This window comes from Bubalus bubalis, chromosome 8, assembly GCF_019923935.1.
Source record: "Bubalus bubalis isolate 160015118507 breed Murrah chromosome 8, NDDB_SH_1, whole genome shotgun sequence".
Classification (NCBI taxonomy): domain Eukaryota; kingdom Metazoa; phylum Chordata; class Mammalia; order Artiodactyla; family Bovidae; genus Bubalus; species Bubalus bubalis.
In genome coordinates, this window is record NC_059164.1 from 65,644,256 (window position 1) to 65,668,701 (window position 24,446).

The window sequence follows — 24,446 nt, forward strand, 5'->3', positions numbered from 1 at the left end:
ATGGAGAACCTCTATATAGTCAGCAAAAACAAGACCAGGAGCTGACTGTGGCTCAGATCATGAGCTCCTTATTGCCAAATTCAGACTTAAATTGAAGAAAGTAGGGAAAACCTCAAGACCATTCAGGTATGACCTCAATCAAATCCCTTGTGATTATACAGTGGAAGTGACAAACAGATTCAAGGAATTAGATCTGATAGACAAGAGTGCTTGAAGAACTATGGATGGAGGTTCATGACACTGTACAGGAGGCAGTGATCAACACCATCCCCAAGAAAAAGAAATGCAAAAAAGGCAAAATGGCTCTCTGAGGAGGCCTTACACATAGCTGAGAAAAGAAGAGAAGCTAAAGGCAAAAGAAAAAAAGAAAGATACACCCATCTGAATGCAGAGTTCCAAAGACTAGTAAGGAAAGATAAGAAAGCCTCCTTCAGTGATCAATGCAAAGAAATAGAGGGAAACAACAGTATGGGAAAGAGCGATCTCTTCAAGAAAATTAGAGATACCAAGGGAACATTTCATGCAAGGATGGGCACAATAAAGGACAGAAAGAGTATGGACCTAACAGAAGCACAAGATATTAAGAAGAAGTGGCAAGAATACACAGAAGATTTATACAAAAAAAGATCTTAATGACCCAGATAACCACGATAGTGTGATCACTCACCTAGAGCCAGATATCCTGGAGTGCGAGGTCAAGTGGGCCTTAGGAAGCATCACTATGAACAAGCTAGCGGAGGTAATGGAATTCCAGCTAAGCTATCTCATGTCCTAAAAGATGATGCTATGAAAGTGCTGCACTCAATATGCCAGCAAATTTGGAAAACTCAGCAGTGGCCACAGGTCTGGAAAAGATTGGTTTTCATTCCAATCCCAAAGAAAGGCAATGCCAAAGAATGTTCAAACTACTGCACAATTACACACATCTCACACACTTGCAAAGTAATGCTCAAAATTCTCCAAACGAGACTTCAAGAGTATGTGAACCAAGAACACCCAAATGTTCAAGCTGGTTTTAGAAAAGGCAGAAGAACCAGAGATCAAATTGCCAACTTACATTGACTGGATCATCAAAAAAGCAAGAGAGTTTCAGAAAAACATCTACTTCTGCTTTATCGACTACGCCAAAGCCTTTGACTGTATGGATCACAACAAACTGTGGAAAATTCTTAGAGAGATGAGAATACCAGACCACCTAACCTGCCTCTTGAGAAATCTGCATACAGGTCAAGAAGCAACAGTAAGAACTAGACGTGGAACAACAGACTGGTTCCAAATTTGGAAAGCAGTACATCAAGGCTGTATATTATCACCCTGCTTATTTAACTTCTATGCAGAGTACATAATGTGAAATGCTGGGCTGGAGGAAGCACAAGCTGGAATCAAAATTGCCTGGAGAAATAAATAACCTCAGATATGCAGATGACACCACCCTTATGGCAGAAAGCAAAGAGAAACTAAAGAGCCTCTTGATGAAAGTGAAACAGGAGAGTGAAAAAGCTGCCTTAAAACTCAACATTCAAAAAACGAAGATCATGGCATCCAGTCCCATCACTTCATGGCAAATAGATGGGGAAACAATGAAGACTGTGAGAGACTTTATTTTGGGGGGCTCCAAAGTCACTGCAGATGGTGACTGCAGCTGTGAAATCAAAAGATGCTTGCCCCTGGAAGAAAAGCTATGACAAACCTGCTACTGCTGCTGCTAAGTCACTTCAGTCGTGTCCGACTCTGTGCGACCCCATAGATGGCAGCCCACCAGGCTCCCCCGTCCCTGGGATTCTCCAGGCAAGAACACTGGAGTGGGTTGCCATTTCCATCTCCAATGCATGAAAGTGAAAAGCGAAAGGGAAGTCGCTCAGTCGTGTCCGACTCTTAGCGATCCCATGGACTGCAGCCTACTAGGCTCCTCCATCCATGGGATTTTCCAGGCAAGAGTACTGGAGTGGGGTGCCATTGCCTTCTCTGATGACAAACCTAGACAGCATATTAAAAAGCAGAGACACTGCCAACAAAAATCTGTCTAGTCAAAGCTATGTTTTTTTCCAGCAGTCATGTATGGATGTGAGAGTTGGACCATAAAGAAAGTTGAGCGCCGAAGAACTGATGCTTCTGAACTGTGGTGTTGGAGAAGACTCTTGAGAGTCCCTTGGACTGCAAGGAGATCCAACCAGTCCATCCTAAAGGAGATCAGTCCTGAATATTCATTGGAAGGACTGATGCTGAAGCTGAAATTCCAATACTTTGGCCACCTGATGTGAAGAACTGACTCATCTGAAAAGACTTTGATGCTGGGAAAGGTTAAAGGCAGGAGAAGGGGACAACAGAGAATGAATAGTTGGATGGCACCACTGACTCGATGGACATGAGTTTGAGCAAGCTCTGTGAGTTGGCGATGGACAAGGAGGCCTGGTGTGCTGCAATCCATGGAGTCGCAGAGAGTTGGACAGGATTGAGTGAGTGAACTGAACTGATATTATCATCAGCTGCAATGTTTAATATCTAGAGTCTGATGGCAACAAAATGTTTAATGAAATTTAAATTATATTTAAAATATATTATGTACCAGTACTACATAATATGCACGTGTGTGCGTGCGTGTGTGTGTGTGTGTGTGTGTGTGTATATATATATATATATAAAAATACATGAAGAGGAGTATAATAAAGTGATCAGTGAACACTCAAACATAAAAGTATGGTTCTCTGGTGCAAAATTCTGCGGTGGAAATAAAATACAAATACTACTTCAAGGTAAAAAAGGAACAATGCAAAATGTCCAACAACTAAAGACTAGCCTCTTCATGAATGTTATAAAGGATGCAAGCAAATCTCAAGACACTAGGATATTATATTTATATTCCATTGGATATACTTAAAACAGTGATATTAGTATTTTAAAACATCAATATTTTTAATATTCTTGAAATTATATCCCTTACAACTATTTAAACATTATGATAAAAAAAGTTAGATGTCAACTTAAAAATGTAAAAAGAGGTAGATAGTTTAAAAAATTATTTGGGGTTCAAAAAACAAGTAAAAGACCTAAATAGGAATTTCTCCAAAGAAGACATACAAATGGTCAATAGCACACAAAAAGATGCACACTGCTACTTATTAAAGAAATGTAAATCAAAACCATAATCAAGTATCACCGCACACCAGTAAGATCGGCCCTCATTAAGAAGTCTACAAATAATAAATGCTAGAGAGAATGCAAAGAAACAGGAACTCTCCTGCACTGCTGGTAGGATTATAAACTGGTGAGGCACTATGGAAAACAGCATAGAGGTTTCTTAAAACACTAAAAAGAAAGTAACCATATGATCCAACACTCCTACTCCTGGATATACGCCCAGAGAAAACTCTAACTGAAAAAGATACCTGCACCACAATATTCAGAGCAGCACCACTTACAAAAGCCAAGACGTGGAAGCAACGTAAATGTCCATCGACAGACGAATGGATAAGGATGATGTGGTGTGTATATACACACATACACACGAGGCAATAGTACTTGGCTATAAAACAGAATGAAATATTTGCAGCAACATGGACCTACAGATTATACTAAGTGCAATCAGACAAATGTATCACTTACATGTGGAATCCAAAGTATGATATGAATGAACTTATTTACAAACAAACAGGCTCATAGACATAGAAAATATATTTATGGTTACAAGGGGAAAGCAGGGAGGAGGGATAAATTAGGAGTTTGGGATTAGCATATACAAACTATATATATATATTGAATAAAACAGATAAACAAGGTTCTATTGTACAGAGGGAACTATATCAAGTAATAAACTATGATGGAAAAGAATCTGAAAAAAGTATATACAGGTGTGTGTGTGTATGCATGTGTATAACTAAATCACTTTGCTGTACATAAGAAGGTAACAACACTGGAAATAAACTATACTTCAATTTTTTAAATTTAGGAGATAAAAAAGCAAAAAGGTTTAATGACCACTGTCCCAAAGTACTTGTGAACATGTGCAAAAGGAGTCAAGAATAAAAACGTTCACAGCAGCATCTTTATAATAATGCAAAATCAGAAACACCAATTCCATCAACAATTAAAATGAATAAATTGTGGGATATTCATTCAATGGAATACAATGTATCAATAAAGATGAATAAGCTACAGCTACAAACAATAACACGGATGAACTGTAAATAAAGTCATCTATTTAGAATGACTCCATTTACATGGTATTCATGACGAAGTCTATTATTTGAGGATGCTTATGTTTTAGAGATGCGTAACTTAGCGATGAAGCCATAAAGAAAGAAAAATATTTTTCTCAGAAGCAAGTATAATACAACAGAAGACCAAGAGGGAGATTCTAACAAACACTGAACCGTTCATTTCTTGGCATGGGTGGCGGTACTAAAGGACTCACTTTATTAGTCTTGAAAGATGCATACAATTTTACATATTTTTCTGCATGTAAAATATATTACACAATAAAATGACTTCTAAAAATTACCCTTTGATCCAGCAATCTCCATCTGGTAATTCATCCTAGGGATAACATCAATATACAAAGAACATATGTATAATGATTTTCATTTGTTTGTAGTAGTTTAAAAAAAAAAAGCTCAATAATTTATCCAACATGGCAACTGTGAAATATCTTGCAGTCATTACAAAGAATCTTAAGTACATTACTTGAGGAATTTTTAAAGTGTTTTAAGTGAAAAAAACAAGATGCAGAAAAGTATTCATAATACAATCCACAAAATGCCTATATATGTGTATATGTTATATCCATGCCTAGCACAAAGGTTCAGAAAATAAACATGAAATCATTTTATCTGGCAGGTAAAGGTGTGGGGATAAAAAAGAAAAAGAAAGCAAAAAAAATTGGTGTGAACATACATACATGTATAAAGTGATGTACCAAAGTGTCAGTGGTATTTATCTTAGCAGGTTTTCAAGCAACTTTTCAAGTAATTTATCTTACTGGATTTTCAGGTAATTTTTATTTTCTTATATTTTTATGTGCCATTTCAAGATTTTAACAATAGCACTCAAGATTTATAAATAGGATATATTATTTTATGGCCAGTAAACACTAAAGTAGATACTATCATTTTGGACAAAGTATCTCTAAGGTCTAAAATAAATAATAGCCCACCTGGTGACATCCATACAGAAACAGCCCTGGATGGTCAGTTTATAAAGTAAGTCACATGCTACACTAGAGAAGCTGTTTTCAAGGTGTCGGCCACTAGCGCTGCTTGTGTGGTAATGTACATACCAATCACCTGGGCCTTTTTAAAATGCAGATTCTGTTTGAAGGGAATGGCTACCCACTCCAGTATTCTGGCCTGGAGAATTCCATGGACCGTATAGTCCATGGGGTTGCAAAGAGTCTGACACGACTGAGCGACTTTCACTTTCACTTTCTTTTCTGTTTCAGTAAGTCTGGGATGGGGCCCAAGATTCTGCATTTCTAATAAGCTCACAAGTAAATGTAATGCAATTGGCCCACAGAGTGTACTTTAACAAGGTGGTGACCATTTAGAATGTGAGCACTAAGTGGGGAGCACTGGGCACTTTTGCAAATATTACATCATTTAATCCTTATTAAAACTTTCTGAGGTAGGTTTACTCATTTCCATCTACAGATACCTAAACTCAAGCTCATAAGGTAACAGAGAAATACTGATGGTAGAAGGGAAATAATGCCCCCCGGTTAATTTAGTTAATGAAACCCCTTTGACGGCTCTTTCCATACCACAATTATTTCCTATTTTTAGATATCTTCTTTCAGCAGGAAAACACTAGCATCATAACCTAAGAGTTGTCAAGTTTACATCTCAATGCAAAAATGGGACTGCAAATCACCTAACAGAGAGAGTACTAGCTGTGATTCTCAAACCAGCAGCATCAGCAACCTGAAAACTTGTCAGAAATGCACATTCTCAGGCCCCATTCCAAACTCACTGAGTCAAACACTTTGGGAGTGGGGGTGATGCCCACTAAAGTTTAAGAGCCACAGAAGATCAATAAAGGATTAATGAAACAGAAGTCAAATTACTGTGAAACTAATTTAGGAGCTACTGAATTAAAAGGGGTTAACCAAATTTCTTTACAAAACTTCCTTGGCTGCAGAACTCTCTCTTCTAGGAGAATCTTATGGGACCAGTGTTTTAATATGATTAAACTCTCAAGGATCCTGTCCCAAAGCAGCTTTTGTTCCGTGGGGCCTGAGGGCTAAGGGCACACACCGGAAGTCAGATAAACTTAAATGTGAACCTGAGCTCTCAAAGCACGAGTAACGGTAGTACAGGAGTAGTAACAGTAAGAACAGCAATGATAATGATACTGCTACCAGTTCTTTTCTGTTTATAAAAGGTATACACGAATTATATGACAAAACATAAATTCCTACAAGCCAGATAATCAACTTTTAGTGTATGGCTATTACCTTCTGGTCTTTTTTCCTTATAGGCACATACATACACAAATTTGGTAACAAAATCACCAAAACAAAACCCGTACCACTGTATACTTAATTTTGTAGTTTCCAGTCTGTCCACTAGACAGACTTTCTGAGGACAAAAGTGGTTTTGACCTTTACATTCCCAGTACCAGAAAGCCTACCTAGCTTACTGCAGCTAGCATTGAATATTTTTTGACTGAGTGAATAAGAAGAATCAGATATACAGACTGTGCATGATAATAAGAGAAGAGTTTAGGTTTCTTCCATGCTCAATTTTAAAGCCAGCTAAACACAAAAGATATCTCTAAGTCCTGTGCATTGGCCTATAAAAGTTCATTGTCACACTTTCATAATACAGGAAATACTTTTTCTAGTGCTTGCCACATTATAAAGCTACTTTCTTCAAAAAGCCTTAAGACATTAAGTATGTGGATACATAGCAAAAGCAAGAATAATGTCAATAGAATGACAGACAATTTGGTCCCCAAAGGACCTCAATTTTCTGTGGCATAAGCTTGTCAGATTTCTCAAATTCCTCTAGAGCTCTTGACTCCGAAAGAGGAAGACTGCTTTCAGAACACCAAGGAATAATGCTGACAGAGCTAGTTTACCACCCCCTCTGAACCAAGTGAAACCACCTCCTCTGAACAAGCAACAGCATGTGCCTTTCTACAAGTCTCATTATGACTCTTCAGCGCATTAACCTGCAAGAGGAGGCCTCCAGGCTGCTGTCCTAATCATTTGTTCTTACACAGCAAATTTAATTACCCTTTTGGAATTTGTAAAAATGGGAATTGTCTGCATTAGTATATTCAATTCCAAGGCACGGACAGAGTTGTTTTCTTAAGCTTCATTATTCTTTAGTCTATCCTGGAAACTGAAGCCCAAGAAAATGAAAGATGAAGGTCATAAAACAAGCTTTATTGACCTCAAGGTAGAATTTGTTCTCACCATAACCAATGACCCTTCCAAAAATATCTAATATATCAAAAGTGAATGCAGCTAACCACGTCCCTGATTGCTTTTAAGAATTTTAGTTAGGCCCTTTATACTAGCTTTTTAAGAATACTCTTCTCCATAGATATTAAAGGAATCTCCAGGCTGAGGTTCTGTCTTCCTAGTCACCTTTCTCAGTCCATGTAGCTTGATACATGCATCATATAAAAAATGAGTAGATTCTTCTCCTGTTCTCATCCTTGGTGAATACAGAATCCATATTCAAGATTCAGTACAGTCTGTCTCACGGTCACAAATAGCCTAAGAACTCCTTTTTCTGGTTCTTCTTGCATAAGACTGGAATTTCTACTAACTAGCTTCCACTTTCCACTTTCATGCATTGGAGAAGGAAATGGCAACCCACTCCAGTTTTCTTGCCTGGAGAATCCCAGGGACGGAGAAACCTGGTAGGCTGCTATCTATGGGGTCGCACAGAGTCGGACACGACTGAAGCAACTTAGCAGCAGCAGCTGTTACTGTGGATTACAGTTAGGTTGTACACAAAACTTAGGATCTTTGACTCATTTATACTTCCTGATTTATATACAAAAACAGAAACCATAAGAAGAAAGAAAATTAGATGGCTAGCTACTGTCTACTTAATTTTTAAAAGATTTAGACTAAACCAAAAACACAGGAAATAACCAACTTTTTCATCTTTGTTCAATCACTTCTCTACATTCCTTGGACAAGTTACACTTCTCCCATGTTTAGAAGCACTGATCCTAATAACAAAGCTTCCTGAATGCTGTCCTTTTCCTTAGAATTGACAATTTGAAGACACAATTAACCACTATATCCCACTTTGATAAAGTGAATAACATCTAAAACATTTAGTATCATTCAAAACCTTTTTCAATCAGATAATTTAAGATTAAAGAGTTGATCAAGTTTAAGGATAAATTTAAGCATTAATTTTAAAATTAAATTTCTCCTTTATTTGAAGTATTTACACACTCAAGTATCCTACCATAAATCTATCACTGATTAAACATCGTGGGTATTCTCAGGCTTAGTGTCCACACATTAGAGGACAGTGTTACTGCAGGGAGGGAGTGGCAATAAAAAATTTTATTAACCTTTCCAATGTCTCCTATTTTTAACTTTACAACTACCCCAAACCCTCAACATGAAGAACTACCTGTTATTATGACTCCATTAAATTCAAGAAGAGACAAAACTAATGTATGATAACGTTGTTCAGCTGTGAAGTCATGTCTGACTCTTTGCAATCCCATGAACTGCAGCATGCCAGGCTTCCCTGTCCTTCATTATTTCCTGGAGTTTACTCAAATTCATGTTCATTGAGTGCTGATACCATCCAACTATTTCATCTATGATAATAGATGATATAATAGATGATACGATAATCTATGATAATAGAAATAGGTAATAGTAATCATCTCTAAGAAGTACCATGGGAATGACTTAGAAGGAGTGTAAGAGAACTTTTGGGGATAAAGAGAGTGTTTCCTACTTTTGACAGTGTGTTGGTTACACAGTGTATTGTCAAATCTATTTGTCAAAACTCTTTAAATAAAATGTAAGAGAACATAGGCAAAACACTCTCTGACATACATCACAGCAGGATCCTCTATGACCCACCTCCCAGAATATTGGAAATAAAAGCAAAAATAAACAAATGGGACCTAATTAACCTTAAAAGCTTCTGCACATCAAAGGAAACTATTAGCAAGGTGAAAAGACAGCCTTCAGAATGGGAGAAGATAATAGCAAATGAAGCAACTGACAAACAACTAATCTCGAGAATATACAAGCAACTCCTACAGCTCAACTCCAGAAAAATAAATGACCCAATCAAAAAATGGGCCAAAGAACTAAATAGACATTTCTCCAAAGAAGACATACAGATGGCTAACAAACACATGAAAAGATGCTCCACATCACTCATTATCAGAGAAATGCAAATCAAAACCACTATGAGGTACCATTTCACACCAGTCAGAATGGCTGCGATCCAAAAGTCTACAAGCAATAAATGCTGGAGAGGGTGTGGAGAAAAGGGAACCCTCTTACACTGTTGGTGGGAATGCAAACTAGTACAGCCACTATGGAGAACAGTGTGGAGATTCCTTAAAAAACTGGAAATAGAACTGCCTTATGATCCAGCAATCCCACTGCCGGGCATACACACTGAGGAAACCAGAAGGGAAAGAGACACGTGTACCCCAATGTTCATCGCAGCACTGTTTATAATAGCCAGGACATGGAAGCAACCTAGATGTCCATCAGCAGATGAATGGATAAGAAAGCAGTGGTACATATACACAATGGAGTATTACTCAGCCATTAAAAAGAATACATTTGAATCAGTTCTAATGAGGTGGATGAAACTGGAGCCTATTATACAGAGTGAAGTAAGCCAGAAAGAAAAACACCAATACAGTATACTAACGCATATATATGGAATTTAGAAAGATGGTAACAATAACCCTGTGTACGAGACAGCAAAAGAGACACTGATGGTAACAATAACCCTGTGTACGAGACAGCAAAAGAGACACTGATGTATAGAACAGTCTTATGGACTCTGTGAGAGAGGGAGAGGGTGGGATGATTTGGGAGAATGGCATTGAAACATGTAAAATATCATGTATGAAACGAGTCGCCAGTCCAGGTTCGATGCACGATACTGGATGCTTGGGGCTGGTGCACTGGGACGACCCAGAGGGATGGAATGGGGAGGGAGGAGGGAGGAGGGTTCAGGATGGGGAACACATGTATGCCTGTGGCGGATTCATTTTGGTATTTGGCAAAACTAATACAATTATGTAAAGTTTAAAAATAAAATAAAATTTTTAAAAATAAATAAATAAATAAATAAAATGTAAATTAGGATCTGTGCATTGCAACATATGAAATGCATGTCCAGTCACTTGTCGTGTCTGACTCTTTGAAACCCCATGGACTGCAGCCCACCAGACTCTTCTGTCCAGGAGACTTTTTCAAGCATAAATTCTGGAGTGGGTTGCCATTTCCTACTCCAGGCGATCTTCCTGACCCAGGAATTGAACCCGTGTCTCTTGTGTTTCCTGCATTGGCAGGTGGATTTTTTAGCACTGCGCCACCTGGGAATAAGTAAAAATACAACAAATGCAGAATTGGAGTTCATCTAACTTCTGATGTTCATCTCCAAATAACCAAAGAAATGACTCTATGTTTATGAAATGCAAATGGGTCAGTGCTTGTGAAGTCACTTTTCTAATCCACAAATTACCACATAAAACAGTATTAGTTCTATATTTAAAGAGATACTAAAAGTGGTCTATAATATTAAGTATTCCTCGTTTAAGTTTTCTCTTAGGAAATTAATGACAATTCTTTACATGGCAAGATGGTGGAAAGAGTGAAACATGGGAATTAACTGAGATTTAAAGGTTACCAGAGGCACTGCTTCTGAAGATGCACTGCTTCTGAAGATGTGTCCTAATAGACAGGAAATCTGAAAAAATCCCAATCAAGACCTTAGAGGTCTCAGACCAGAGCATGCCAAAACACCAGCAAAGCAGCATGCTCCTTTATCAAATGCCATGTCATCCAGGTTGCCTGAGATGCAGTAAATCATACAGCATAAAAACGCTAAGGTTTTCGGATACTTTCCTGAAGAAGTAGCATATATTTAAAAGAATTGACCTGCTTTAACTTCACACCAACCATCTCCCACCACCCACAAAATATACTCAAACTGATCAACAATGTTTGCAGCACTTCCTATTAAGTACAGCATACTTTTATTTGTAAGACAATTTTATGACTGCCACATTTGCATAGTCCACATTATACCTATTTTCTTTGGCTCAACAATTCAGTTTACATATATTTACTTTACACAAGTAAAAATATAACATCTCTCTGGAGCAGTAAGTTTTTATATACAATTTAAATATACAATAATTTTAGTGACCATTAGCTGTGTTCTCAAATACAAAATGTACTTGAAAACACTGAATTTACAAAATTTTACCTTCTGATTAACACAGTACATGCGCTGTAAAGCTTAATCCAGATATTCAAGGGAGATTCATGGGAACAGAAAACACATACATAAAAACTAAATACTTGGATTTTTTTTTTTTTTTTTTTGCAAAATCTGAGAAGTTGAGAAAAGTAAAGGACATAGTCTTCCTGAAGAGGGTGAGAATGAGAAGAGGGATATGAGTCTTAAATGTTTTAATTTTTGATAGCAGTTCAAATGTTAAAAATAAAAAGATAGATTAAACCTCACAATACCACAAAACAAGATTTATTTTTATCCTGATTTTAGAGGTGAAAAAACTAAGGTATGGAGCGGTTAAATAACTTACTTAAGGTCACACAGTGTGGATGGACTCAACCCAGGCAGCCTGACTCGGAAAACCCAAACTCCTCCCCATGATAACAGAAGACAGCCTTCTCATTCCGAGAGTGCATTCCATCTCCTTCGCTTCGGTGACTGATGTGTGGATAGGCACACAACTTAAATCAGAGTCCTCTTGCTACAGCTGGAGGAAAACATTCCCTTCAGGCCACTCAGATGACATGCAGATGGAAGTAACCATGAGCCAACAGCCCATCACCTTAAATAAAGCTTCTACATAATATAAGAGGATAAAACTAGGTAACAAGCAAAATGAAAACTAGGGTGTGGGTGTGCATGCAGAGTACATCATGAGAAACGCTAGGCTGGATGAAGCACAAGCTGGAATCACGACTGCCAGGAGAATTACCAATAACCTCAGATATCCAGATGACACCACCCTTATGGCAGAAAGCAAAGAAGAACTAAACAGCCTCTTGATGAAAGTGAGAGAGGAGACTGAAAAGGTTGGCTTAAAACTAACATCATGGCATCTGGTCCCATCACTTCATGGCAAATAGATGGGGAAACAATGGAAACAGTGACAAACTATTTTGGGGGCTCCAAAATCACTGCAGATGGTAACTGCAGCCATGAAATTAAAAGACGCTTGCTCCTTGGAGGAAAAGTTATGACCGACCTAGACAGCTTATTAAACAGCAGAGACATTACTTTGCCAACAAAGGTCTGTCTAGTCAAAGCTATGGTTTTTCCAGTAGTCATGTATGGATGTGAGAGTTGGACTATAAAGACAGCTGGGCGCTGAAGAACTGATGCTTTTGAACTGTGGTGTTGGAGAAGACGACTCTTCCGAGGCGTTGGTGTAGGAAGACTGTTGAGAGTACCTTGGACTGCAAGGAGATCCAACCAGTCCATCCTAAAGGAAATCAGTCCTGAATATTCATTGGAAGGACTGATGCTGAAGCTGAAACTCCAATACTTTGGTCACCTGATGCAAAGAGCTGACTCATTTGAAAAGACTCTGATGCTGGGAAAGATTGAAGGCAGGAGAAGGGGACGACAGAGGATGAGATGGTTGGATGGCATCACAAACTCAAATGGACATGAGTTTGAGTAAACTCCGGGAGGTGGTGATGGACAGAGGGGCCTGGCATGCTGCAGTCCATGGGGTCACAAGAGTCAGACGCAACTGAAGTATGCATGCACATACAGAATTTCTCAATTTCAGCTCCACTGATGCTGGTTCCTGAATTTGGTCCTTTGAGTCTGTGAGCTATTGTAGGACTTTTCCTAATAATTTGAAAGAACCAAACTTCAGACAAACTACAGTTGACCCTTGATACAAATTAGAACTGTGAAGGTCAAATACATGGACTTTTTTCAATAGTAAATTCTCCAGTACACCATGAATTCTAGCAAACTCCCAAGAGTTAGAGAAGGACAAAGGAACCCTGCATGCTGCATTCTACTGGGTGGAAGAGTCGGACATGACTTAGCGACTGAACAACAACAACACACCATCATCAGTTTGGTTGAGTCCTCCATTCCTAACCATGGATACAGAGGAATGGCTATTTCAGAGAAGGGCTACAAATTAAACTGGACTGCCCAGAGCACCTGCACCCCAAACCCCCATGACATTCAAGGGTTGGCTGAATATATATCCTCTACATCTTATCTAGTTGACTCCACTTTCGAAGAGCTAGATATCCAGAGTCTACCAACTCTTCACCAACTTCACCAACTTTAGTGCCACGACTCTGTCCAAGACATTTATCTCTTGCCAAGGGTTTTGCACCTTTGCTTGACTCTTGCTCTCTAGGGTCTATTCCCGCATGGTGCCCAGAGCAATCTTTTAAAAGCCTAAGTCGAGTTATGTCAATCTCCTCCTCAAAATAACTCTGCAATGTCTCCCCATCTCTCTCTAAAACAAAACTCTAAAAACCACATCAATGGTTATAAGGCAGTTCATACCCCATCCCAGTCCTTATCTACAACCCCTTGCACTCCAACTACACTGGTGTCGTAACTACTCCCAGAACACACCAGGTATGTTCATTACAATCACACCTAAGTACCTTTCTAGTTACTGTTCCTTCACCAGGGCTTCCCTGGTGGCTCAGATGGTAAAGAGTCTGCCTACAATGCAGGAGACCCGGGTTCGATCCCTGGGTCAGGAAGATCTTCTGGAGAAGGAAATGGCAACCCACTACAGTACTCTTGCCTGGAAAATCCCATGGACGGAGGAGCCTGGTAGGCTACAGACTACGAGGTTGCAGAGTTGGACACGACTGAGCGACTTCACTTCACTTTCTCCCTGCGTTTGCTACTCACCTAGAGATTCTTCATGGCTTGTTTCTTTAGTTTCTGCTTGAATGTCACCTTATCAGAGAAGTTATCCCTAAAACCCTATTTAAAATAAAAACAAGTCTATTCCCCACGATCTCTACCTTTCCACTCCCGTTTTTCTGCATCACATTCAAAATCCTCTGAAACACTGTATATTGATATTTTACTTGTTTGTTTACTGTCTCCCCCGGAGATTTCTCCACTTCTATATCCTTAGGACAGTGCAAGGCAAAGTAGGTCTTCATCAAATATTTATTGAATGAGCTCTGGAATACTGGGCAGTCATTAAAAATAATGCTATAAAAAATTTTAACATGATAGAAGAAACTGATTAAGTAGAAAGAGCATTTTATCAAAGAATATGTAACCAATGTATCAAAAAGGAAATCACAAGGAAAATTAGATAATATTTTTAACTGAATGTTAACAAAACACTTCAAAAATTGTGGCATTCAGCTAAAGCAATTCTTGGGGGGAAATCTGTAGCCTTAAAATCTTCTATTAGAACATCCAAAAGATTTAAAAATCAAAAGAATATACAAGAATGACCTCCAAATTTTCTATCCAAAACATATATATGAGAAGAATAGCCATCAACATTTTATTCTGGTTATTTCCCATGGTGATATTACAAGTGATTTGCAATTTCTTATATGTGCCTTTCTGTATTTTCCACATTACAGCTTTCTCTAATGAACACATATTATTTTAATAATAAAAACATTTTAAACAAATTTTCTTTGTGCTTTAATTGTAATCACTGGCCTCCTGCACTGCCTGTCTCTTAAAATTCTTGCTCCCCAGAATTCTATGCTTGTGCCTCAATTTGTATCCATCCCTCAGTAATCTTAACCACTGTTCAGCTTCATTTATAATATGCAAATTGACAATTTCTCAATTTTTTTTTGTAATGTCCTAAATTGGAGACATATTTCCAAATGCTTAAAAGATGCTTCCAGATAGAAATCCTCAAAATTTAACAAGCCTAAAAGGACTCATTATCATTTCCTATAACTTATTATTTTCTTCTTTATTTTTAATATTGGTTAATGACATCACCACACACCCCAGTTCCCAACTCTATCAGTTCTATCTTAGAGAACTCAAGTGTATAACCAGTTGTAACCCTGACAACTACAATGGCCAGCCCCTAGAAAGGGCTCGATTCACATTTATTAAAGCATACTTGGCATCTACACTATTATAACTTCTTCAAAGTAAACAGTAAATTCAAAAATATGGTTAGAACAGTTGCATGTTTAGCTGATTAACCTAAGTCTATCATCAGTGTGGGCACACGTGATTCCTGCCTCCTGATACTTACACCTTTCTGTCATTCCCTCCCCCTTGAGTATAAGCAGGCCCTGTGACTTGTTTATAACCAATGGAACACAGCAAGGGCCATGGGCTGAGTGTCATTACGTGTACATATTTACATGAGAGTGTAGTACCGGCCCATCTTGCGAGTCTCTCCTTTGCTGGCTTTGAAGAAGCAAGCTGCCAACAGCTTAATAACCATGAAGAAATGAATTGTAGTATTTAATAAGCAGCATAGAAAACTACCTGCAACTGAATACAATCATAACCTAAGCTATTTCTGAACTCTGTTCATACAAAGGGCATGTTTGCTCCCAATTCTAAACACTTCAATAAGTGGAGAACAATTCATTACTAACACCAGTCAGTATATACACATATGTAAAATTAATTAGGAAGTATTTTGCTACATATAGCAGTTCCTATACTTTTTTTAATCTATTTGCTAATATACCCAATTGTGCAGATACCCAGAATACATAGTAAGTATAACCTTATCACAATTCTTATAAAAACTGACAACTAATTAGTGGTATTGGTAAAGAAAATAAATAAGTGGTTTCCAGGCAAAGTAATCCAATTGGAGAGGACTAGGGGACTTGCTGGAGACACTGCTGCTGCTGCTGCTGCTGCTAAGTCGCTTCAGTCGTGTCTGACTCTGTGTGACCCCATAGACGGCAGCCCACCAGGCTCCCCTGTCCCTGGGATTCTCCAGGCAAGAACACTGGAGTGGGTTGCCATTTCCTTCTCCAATGCAGGAAAGTGAAGAGTGAGAGTGAAGTTGCTCAGTCGTGTCCGACTCTTCGAGACCCCATGGACAGCAGCCTATCAGGGTCCTCCGCCCCTGGGATTTTCCAGGCAAGAGTACTGTAGTGGGGTGCCATTGCCTTCTCCGCTGGAGACACTACCTGTTAGTAAAACAATGGAGCTTGTACTGGCTTTGCAGTCAGCAAAGCATCAAAAGTACTTAGGTCAGGCAGCTGCTCTCTTATCAGAAGGTGCCCACTGCAACACAAACCACTCCCCCCTTCGGCACCCGCTCCACCCTGCAGGCAAGAAAACTTAAAATATTCCCAAAGCAGAAACTTTCATGAGGGAGCACATACTTTAGCATAACAAAGTATCGAGTGTTTAAGGATTATGTGAGATTACAAATGAGAAAAATTAACCACAAGAGTTCTTGATTTCTGGGGGGTGGATGTGGGAGGAGATGGGTGACAGGATGGTGGTTAATTAGTCATTTTTCTGAAGCAGACATTTCTCTTCTACCACCCTGTAAGTTTTCAACTGAATAAAAGAACATTCAGGAATAGAAAGGAGATTAATCACAATATCCCCAATTCAAACATTCTGGCACTAAATACTGGTAAGTAATAGTGACTGAGCATAATTCAACAGTTAATTAATACAGATAATCTAACACCTTAAAACCCACATCCGTCCTGAAGATTGAGAAGTTGGCCTAGAACTACAAATTTTAACATATTCAGTTTTAAGCAATGACAAACTTCTTCAATAAAAGGAAGCAATTGTTCCTAAGTAACAGGAGGCACCTGAATTACAATCACACACCCAAACTTAAACCAATCAATTAGGAGGTGACCAAAAGCAACCCAGTACCATCAATAAATAGTCTAGATTAATTCATCTCTCTGTCTCACTTCCAGACTCAGATACATGAGGACCCCACATGATTTCTCTAGAAATGATCTCCATTGACTGGCATAATTTTATAGTCCAATTTACCTTCGATATCCTTGCTAGATCATTCAACACTATTTTACCATCCATCATAATTGATGTTACAAACATTAGCAACTTGTAGTGAAAAAAATGCAGATATACACTAAAGCCAAGAAAATCCTAAGATACCATCAAGTCTTCAATATTAGACTATTCTCTTAAAGACCTGTTTTTAAACAAAGGTGATTAAACAAAAAAAGGCTTTTGTTCACTGTAAAACTTTTGTTAAACTCAGCACTCTGAAAATAAAAAAAGAAACCTACTTGATCTAAAAATTCCTGTATGTTTTATAATCATACTCTGATATACAACTCAGTTCTAAGAAATTCTAGGAAAATTCTGTAAACTGAAATATAAATTAAGTACCTCTCTTCTATTTCTCTAGACAGAATTAAAGAAGAGCGAATATAGCCAAAATACATGTCCCAAAGAGAGCAAAACATAAAACCAACACAGAAAACCTCGTTTAATTTGGTAATTCACTACGATGGAACTAGTTAACAATTCAACTCACCAGACGTCTAAATTTTTTTAAAGTGATATTGTTTAGATTTTCCTTTTCCATAAGGGAAAGATAATTTTGTATCTGATTAGTACCATATTTTCCTATTAGGAAACAGTAACAATACAAACATCAATTAAAGTTTTATAAAATTACAGAAATAACTTTCCACTAATTTAGAAATAATCCTTCTCTCAACTTTCAGATGGAGTTCCTTTTTATTTGCCCAAACATCTGCACAATTTCTAACTGAATAAACTACTAAAAAATTAAGTCAACATGGAGTAATAATGAAGTCCAGTTTTAGATTCAGGGACTTCCCTGGCAATCCAGACGTTACGACTTTGCCTTCCAATGTGGCGGGTGCAGGTTCGATTCCTGGTCAGAAAGTTAAGATCCCACATGCCTTGGGGCCAAAAATTTTAAATGTAAAATAGAAGCAATATGTAACAAACTCAATAAAGAGTTTAAAAAATTAAAAAAAAAAATAAGATTTATCATCTGGTTCCCTAAATCTCAGGATGATGACAAAGAGGGTTCTATTACGTTTCCCTAATGAGCCCAACTACTGAAATACAGGTAAAAAATCTCATTAAAGCAAACGCTGCTAGAAAGACGCTTTTTCACCCTCAAGTGTATTCCATCTCCCAGTCTTAAGTAGGATTTAAGGTACTGGCACTTTGATCTGTTCGTGTCATTTAGAAAGAACAGGTAATTTCTCTGATTCTCTTCCAAGTTTTCTCAACTAGAGTCCCTCATCTGAACTACCAAACACAAAATTATCCCAGTGACTGTTTTCTCAAATTTCCTAAGAATGATACATAGCTAGAAATATTCCAAATGCACAAGAGAATAGTTAACTAACTGCACACAACAGATACTTTTAAGTCATTGGGGCTCCATTCTCTACAGAGACTTGGTTAGGAAACGCTGCCACAGTTCTCAGTGTCACTGTGCTTCCACTAGGCCCCAATCATGCTGACCCCTAAAATACTAAAAACGGCTAACGTGTACAAATCTAAGAACTCAGAGAAGAAAAAAGATAAATGCTTTACTTAATCCAACTTTCAGCAACTACATCTTCTCCACCTGCTATTTCACTAAGAATTAATAGCACAGGTGTCAAATATTTGCCCCCACCCCCAGATGAAACACTTTAAACCCATACAGATAAACTTTTTTAAAAGAAAAAAACAGTCCTTTAAAAAAAGTTAAGCCATCAGTATACCAAGGAAGTTACTCATCTGATGAGCCTTTCCCTATTCGCTTTCTTTAGCAAGCTGTTAGACAGAACTACATGCAAATTTTAATCTTAAGATAAATATATTTTTTTTAGGACCAGCTTAGCCTTTATTCTTGCCACTAATCTCCCATTCTTAAGAAACTGTCTTTTGTTCTTCTTCGGTGTGGTACTACAGGACCTTCAGCTGTGTTAGTTATGAATCACAAATCACAGTACAGTCAGCACTGGTTCTTTTTCTCAAAAAGAAATGTTTTAAGGGCCCCTTAAGAAAAATCAGTATTTTTAGTTACAAAAAAAAATCATTTTATAACAAGTAATTAAAATAAAGGTGATTAAAAAGTTGTTTTATATTTTGAATATGCAAAGCGGTATTAAAAAGATGGAAGGAAAACTAAACATGTCCCCTCCATTTTTAATTTGTGTGAATGTGAATACTGATAGTACAGAACATCAGAGCAATTACATTATTGAACATTTCACTTTACCAACTGCCTGCTCAAATTTCTCACATTTATAAACATGAGTAAAGGAAGCAGAGAAATAGAGAAGATGGTGTTTTCACTATTCACCTGTGCTTAACTGTAATTGTAGGTAATACCATGATGTGTAAAGAAAGCAATGATATGGAAATGTTTATCTTCTATTGCCTGCATCTCTAACCGGATTTAACTGCTACTCTTCATGAACTGGGAAGGGAGTGTCTTAATTCATTTACCATTAACTGTTCTGAAGGAAAGTAGAAACCATAAAACACAACTGAAGAGGTCGAATTTGCTTTCCTCAGATCAGGGGTACCCCTCCTCCGTTTCTATCAATCCAAAAAGACATACCGTTTTGCTACTAAAATTTCCATTTTTCACAAGGTCTTTCTTGAACCCTAGAGAGCACCGCTTTTCAAAAACACCTGGGCTTTTACTGCATCTTGTAGGCAGAGTTGTAATGATTATTGGTTTCTTTCCTTAAAAAACAGTTCTCAATTTTTTAAAGCTCTGTCCAAATTAAGCATAACTCACATTAATCATTATCTAAAGCAGCAGTTTACTGAGGTTAAAAATATACTTTTCATTAACACATTCACTCAATTAAAGCATACACAGTAGGTGGGACTACTGACACAAGGCATGAGAATTACAGCTCTACAATAAGTTACTCCAAAAGCGATAACTCGCTCCTTTTTCAAACACTCATCTGTTCATTTGAGACTCTGACTTTTGGCCTTTAAAAACCGCTCACCACTCGAGTCACCAGATACAACTACATTTAGCAACGGGTCCTGACTTCCTGCTACTAAAAACCACAAGCACCAGCTATTGCGTTTGTTTTTAAAACAATATTTGCTCCCTTCACCTCCGGGAGCAAACAAGGGCTTTCTGTATGAGAAAGCCACGAAGAGGTGAGGGTGCACGGCGGTGTTCAAAAACCAAACACTGGGGTCCCGCGGTAGCGGCGCTGCAGGGGTTAAGAGGCGCTCTCTCCCTCTCTCTTCCCCTCCCACCCCAAAGAGGGGTGACCCGGCCCGGCCGCGCGGCGAACCCCCGGCGCTCGGGCTGAAGGAGAAAAGGAGAAGGGTAAAAATAAGCGCAGCCGCGGCCCACGTGCCGCCTGCGGGAGGCAGAGAGGGAAAGGGCCGTACCTCCAAACATGTGCGGCGAGAGGTGAGCTGGTAAGGAGCCGATCACCAGGCGCGGCCCTCCGGGACCCCCGCTCGCCGGCCGGTCCCTGCCGCCGCTGCTGCCGCCGTCCTCCGGGCTGCTGTGAACCGAGTCCTGCGAGCCGTACGGGCCGCTGCTGCTGTTGGGGATGCTGAAGGTTGACTGCGCCGCCCGGGCCCCCGACGCCACGGTCCCCACGGCCCCGCCGAGGGAGCGGCTGCGCGGGGCCGCCGAGGCCGCCGCGGCGCCGCCGGAGGCGCTGGGCTGGTGCGCGCTGGGCACCTGAGCCGGAAACCTCCCAGCGGCTGCGGCTCGCGCCCCGCCGCCCGCGGTCCCGTTGGCCCCTCCGCTGCTGCTGCTGCTGGAAGGTAAATCTGAGCCCGAGTACGCGCGGGTGCGGCCGTTAGCAGCGGCCGGCCCGCTCTGCTTGGCGCCCATGTCCGCCCTGCCCCGGGCCGGGCCCGCGCACAGTGCCCGGAGCGCCGGGAGGGCGGGAGCGAGCGCGGGAGCGAGAGGGCAGGGCCGAGGCGCGGAGGCCGGCGCAGAAAGAAGCCCGCACGTCCAGGGCCGCCGCCCGGCGCCCCAGGGGGCGGTCGGCGCCCGCCGCGCTCTTCTAAGGGGTGACGAGCGAGATCGACGGCCTATCTGGGGACGCGGGGGACAAGGAGAGACGGAGAGGAAGGAGGTCCCGGCTCCCGCGGGCGCCGATCGCTGGCTCCGGCGGGAGGGGCGGCTCAGGTGGCTGCGCGGCTGCCGCTGCTTTCGGTTCTGGTGCGCCGCGACGGGCCGCTGCCGCTCTCTGCCGCCGCCGCTGCGCTCTGCGCCCGGGCCCTCGGCACCGCCTCCTCCCGGGCGGCCGCCGCTACCGCCGCCATCCTCCTGCTCCCACGGCGGCTCGCGGGTGAGTGGGAGGTGCCCGCCCAGACTCCGCTGGGGCCACCTTCCCTCCTCCCCCAGCCACCCAGCTGTTATTAACTGAGAAGGAGGAAAAACGGGTGGCGCGGGAGGAGAGGACGCAGGAGGAGAGGGAGGGGCAGCGCGCGCTTCCCGGCAACCGTCACCGCGCTCCCCCAGAGAAGGAGGGGCGGGGGGGTGGGTAGGGTCTGGACCACGAGGTGGGGGTGCTCAGAAGGGAAGGAGGTACTGCGGCCCTCGCACCGGAAGGCGGAGGAGCAGCGCGGCCCCAGGGTGCGCCCGAACCCGTGTGTTTGGGTCGCGCGCGGTGACCCCGCCTCCGCCCCCTGGCGCCGCCGGGCGGATTGGCTCCCACCGGTCTGGCCCCGCCTCCCCCCTCGCCGCGGCCTTCCCGCTCCCGCCCTGTCTCGCCTAGGTGCCTTGGTGGGGTAGGTGCTGCCACCCGCGGATTCGGTGATGGACAGGTCTCTAGCCCCGCCCTCCCCTGCTGGGCGCGCCCCCTCTCCACCGCGGGGCTTGCGCTGATTGGAGGGACGGAGCTCCTCCGGGCGCCAACCAGAAGGCGGCCCCTCCTCCTGCACGTGGCCCTCGGACGCTGGACCTGACGGTGGGTAGTCTTCACCTTTTTACCGCTGGGGCTGGGTGTGTCTCGGTCCTGTGTCCCTAGCCATTGCGTTTGAGTGGGTGTCGACCTTCCTCCTTGATGTTACTCCGAGTGCGTCTTTTAAATAAAGCAGAAGCTCACCAGTCTGATAATAAAAGACTGAAAACAAAAGAAACAACCTAGGAGGCTGAAGGCAACTTGATCTGAATTAGATCTATCCCATTTAAACACTCCGACTGTAGAGAAAGCAGAGTTGATAGAACTAAAGATAATCCAACATGATCTTCAGCTGTAGAGCAAAAACTGCGGCACAGAGACAACTGCAACCGATTCATAAGACCTGGGGTCTAGGTCTGGGACCAAAACTAAATGTAATAAGCAATCATTTTACCTTTGTGGACTTTAGTTTCCTTACCTGGGATGTTTGTATCAAATCTCCACAGCACCTGCTACTTTAAAACCCTGTAATTTCGCTAAAATGTCAATTACTACTAGGTTGGTGCAAATGCAATTGCGGTTTTTGCGTTGTTTAAATTTTCCATTTTATATTGGAATACATTCTTAAGTATGGTTGTGCTGTACATCATTTTAATGCACATTTCTTGCTTTATGTTTTTGGCTGACCTAGTATTTGTTTATATTTATTTCAACTATGGAAATGATGTTAGAGAAAAAGCAAATTCAAGATATTTTCCTACTCAGGTTTGCAGAGACAACTCACAACAACACATTTGGCCCAGGAGCTGCTTACAAATGTACGGTGCGGTGGTGGTTGAAGAAGTTTTGCAGACTAGATAAAAGCCTGAAGATAAACATAGTGGCTGCCCATGGAAAGTTGACAATAACCAACTGAGAGGCTTAAAATTACATGAGAAGTTGCCCAAGAACTGAACATCAACCATTCTATAGTTGCTCAGCATTTGAAGCAAATTTGAAAGGTGAAACGCTCGAGAAGTGGGTGCATCATGAGCTGACCAATAATGAAAAAAACCATTGTTTTGAAGGGTCATCTTCTCTTTTTCTACATTAGGTTCTTCTCTTATTCTTTATCGGATTGTGATATGTGACAAAAAGTGGATTTTATATGAGACCCAGTGATGACCAGTTCATTGGTTGGACCGAGAAGCTTCAAAGCACTTCCCAAAGCCAAACTTGCACCCAAAAAAGGTTATGGTCACTGATTGATGGTCTGATGTCGGTCTGATCCACTACAGCTTTGTCCATCCCAGCAAAACTAACACATCTGAAAAGTATGTTCATCAAATCAATGAGATACACCAAAAGCTGCAACACCTGCAGCTGGCATTGATCAACAGAAAGGGCCCAGTTCTCCTTGACAACACCTGACTGCACATCACACAACCAACGCTTCAAAAGCTGAACAAATGGGCTATGAAGTTTTGCATCATCCACCATATTCACCTGACCTCTCATCAACCGACTACCACTTCTCAACCATCTCGACAACTTTTTGCAGGGAAAATGCTTCCAGAGCCAGCAGAAGGCAGGAAATGCTTTCCAAGAGTTCATCGAATCCCTGAGTATTGATTTTGATACTACAGGGATAAACAAACTTATTTCTTGTTGGCAAAAATGTGTTGATTATAATGGTTCCTATTTTAAATAATAAAGATGGGCTTGACCCCAGTTATGATGATTTAAAATTCACGGTGTGAAACCGCAATTGTATTTGCATCAACCTTCCAGAAAAACATCTATTTCTGCTTTATTGACTATGCCAAAGGCTTTGACTGTGTGGATCACAATAAACTGGAAAATTCTGAAAAAGATGGGAATACCATACCACCTGACCTGCCTCTTGAGAAACCTATATGCAGGTCAGGAAGCAACAGTTAGAACTGGACATGGAACAACAGACTGATTCCAAATAGGAAAAGGAGTACGTCAAGGCTGTATATTGTCACCCTGCTTATTTAACTTATACACAGAGTACATCATGAGAAATGCTGGACTGGAAGAAGCACAAGCTGGAATCAAGATTGCGGGGAGAAATATCAATAACCTCAGATATGCAGATGACACCACCCTTATGGCAGAAAGTGAAGAGGAACTAAAAAGCCTCTTGATGAAAGTGAAAGAGGAGTGTGAAAAAGTTGGCTTAAAGCTCAACATCCAGAAAACAAAGATCATGGCATCTGGTCCCATCACCTCATGAGAAATAGATGGGGAAACAGTGGAAACAGTGTCAGACTTTATTTTTCTGGGCTCCAAAATCACTGCAGATGGTGACTGCAGCCATGAAATTAAAAGACCCTTACTCCTTGGAAGGAAAGTTATGACCAACCTAGATAGCATATTCAAAAGCAGAGACATTACTTTGCCAACA

The 24,446-nt window shown here is 40.8% G+C and overlaps 1 protein-coding gene and 1 long non-coding RNA gene across 4 annotated transcripts in view; one reads left to right on the forward strand and one right to left on the reverse strand.

The window, feature by feature from the left end:
• The window catches only part of ZNRF2 (zinc and ring finger 2), a 94,082-nt gene extending 72,865 nt beyond the window's left edge, over window positions 1-21,217 (reverse strand). For both annotated transcript variants that reach the window (XM_006055696.3, XM_044946697.1), the window contains exon 1: window positions 20,562-21,217. In XM_006055696.3, coding sequence (XP_006055758.2) covers window positions 20,562-21,018 — 457 coding nt within the window. In that variant the 5' untranslated portion in view covers window positions 21,019-21,217. The remainder of the gene's footprint in view (window positions 1-20,561) is intronic.
• Window positions 21,218-21,345: 128 nt separating this feature from the next.
• Window positions 21,346-23,763, forward strand: LOC123334740. Of its 2 annotated transcripts, XR_006552822.1 has the most exons (3): window positions 21,346-21,481; window positions 21,911-22,102; window positions 22,802-23,763. It is a non-coding gene; the product is annotated as an uncharacterized LOC123334740 (long non-coding RNA). The 2 variants fall into 2 exon arrangements; XR_006552821.1 differs by lacking the exon at window positions 21,346-21,481 and having other exon boundaries at window positions 21,705-22,102.
• Window positions 23,764-24,446: the final 683 nt, after the last annotated feature.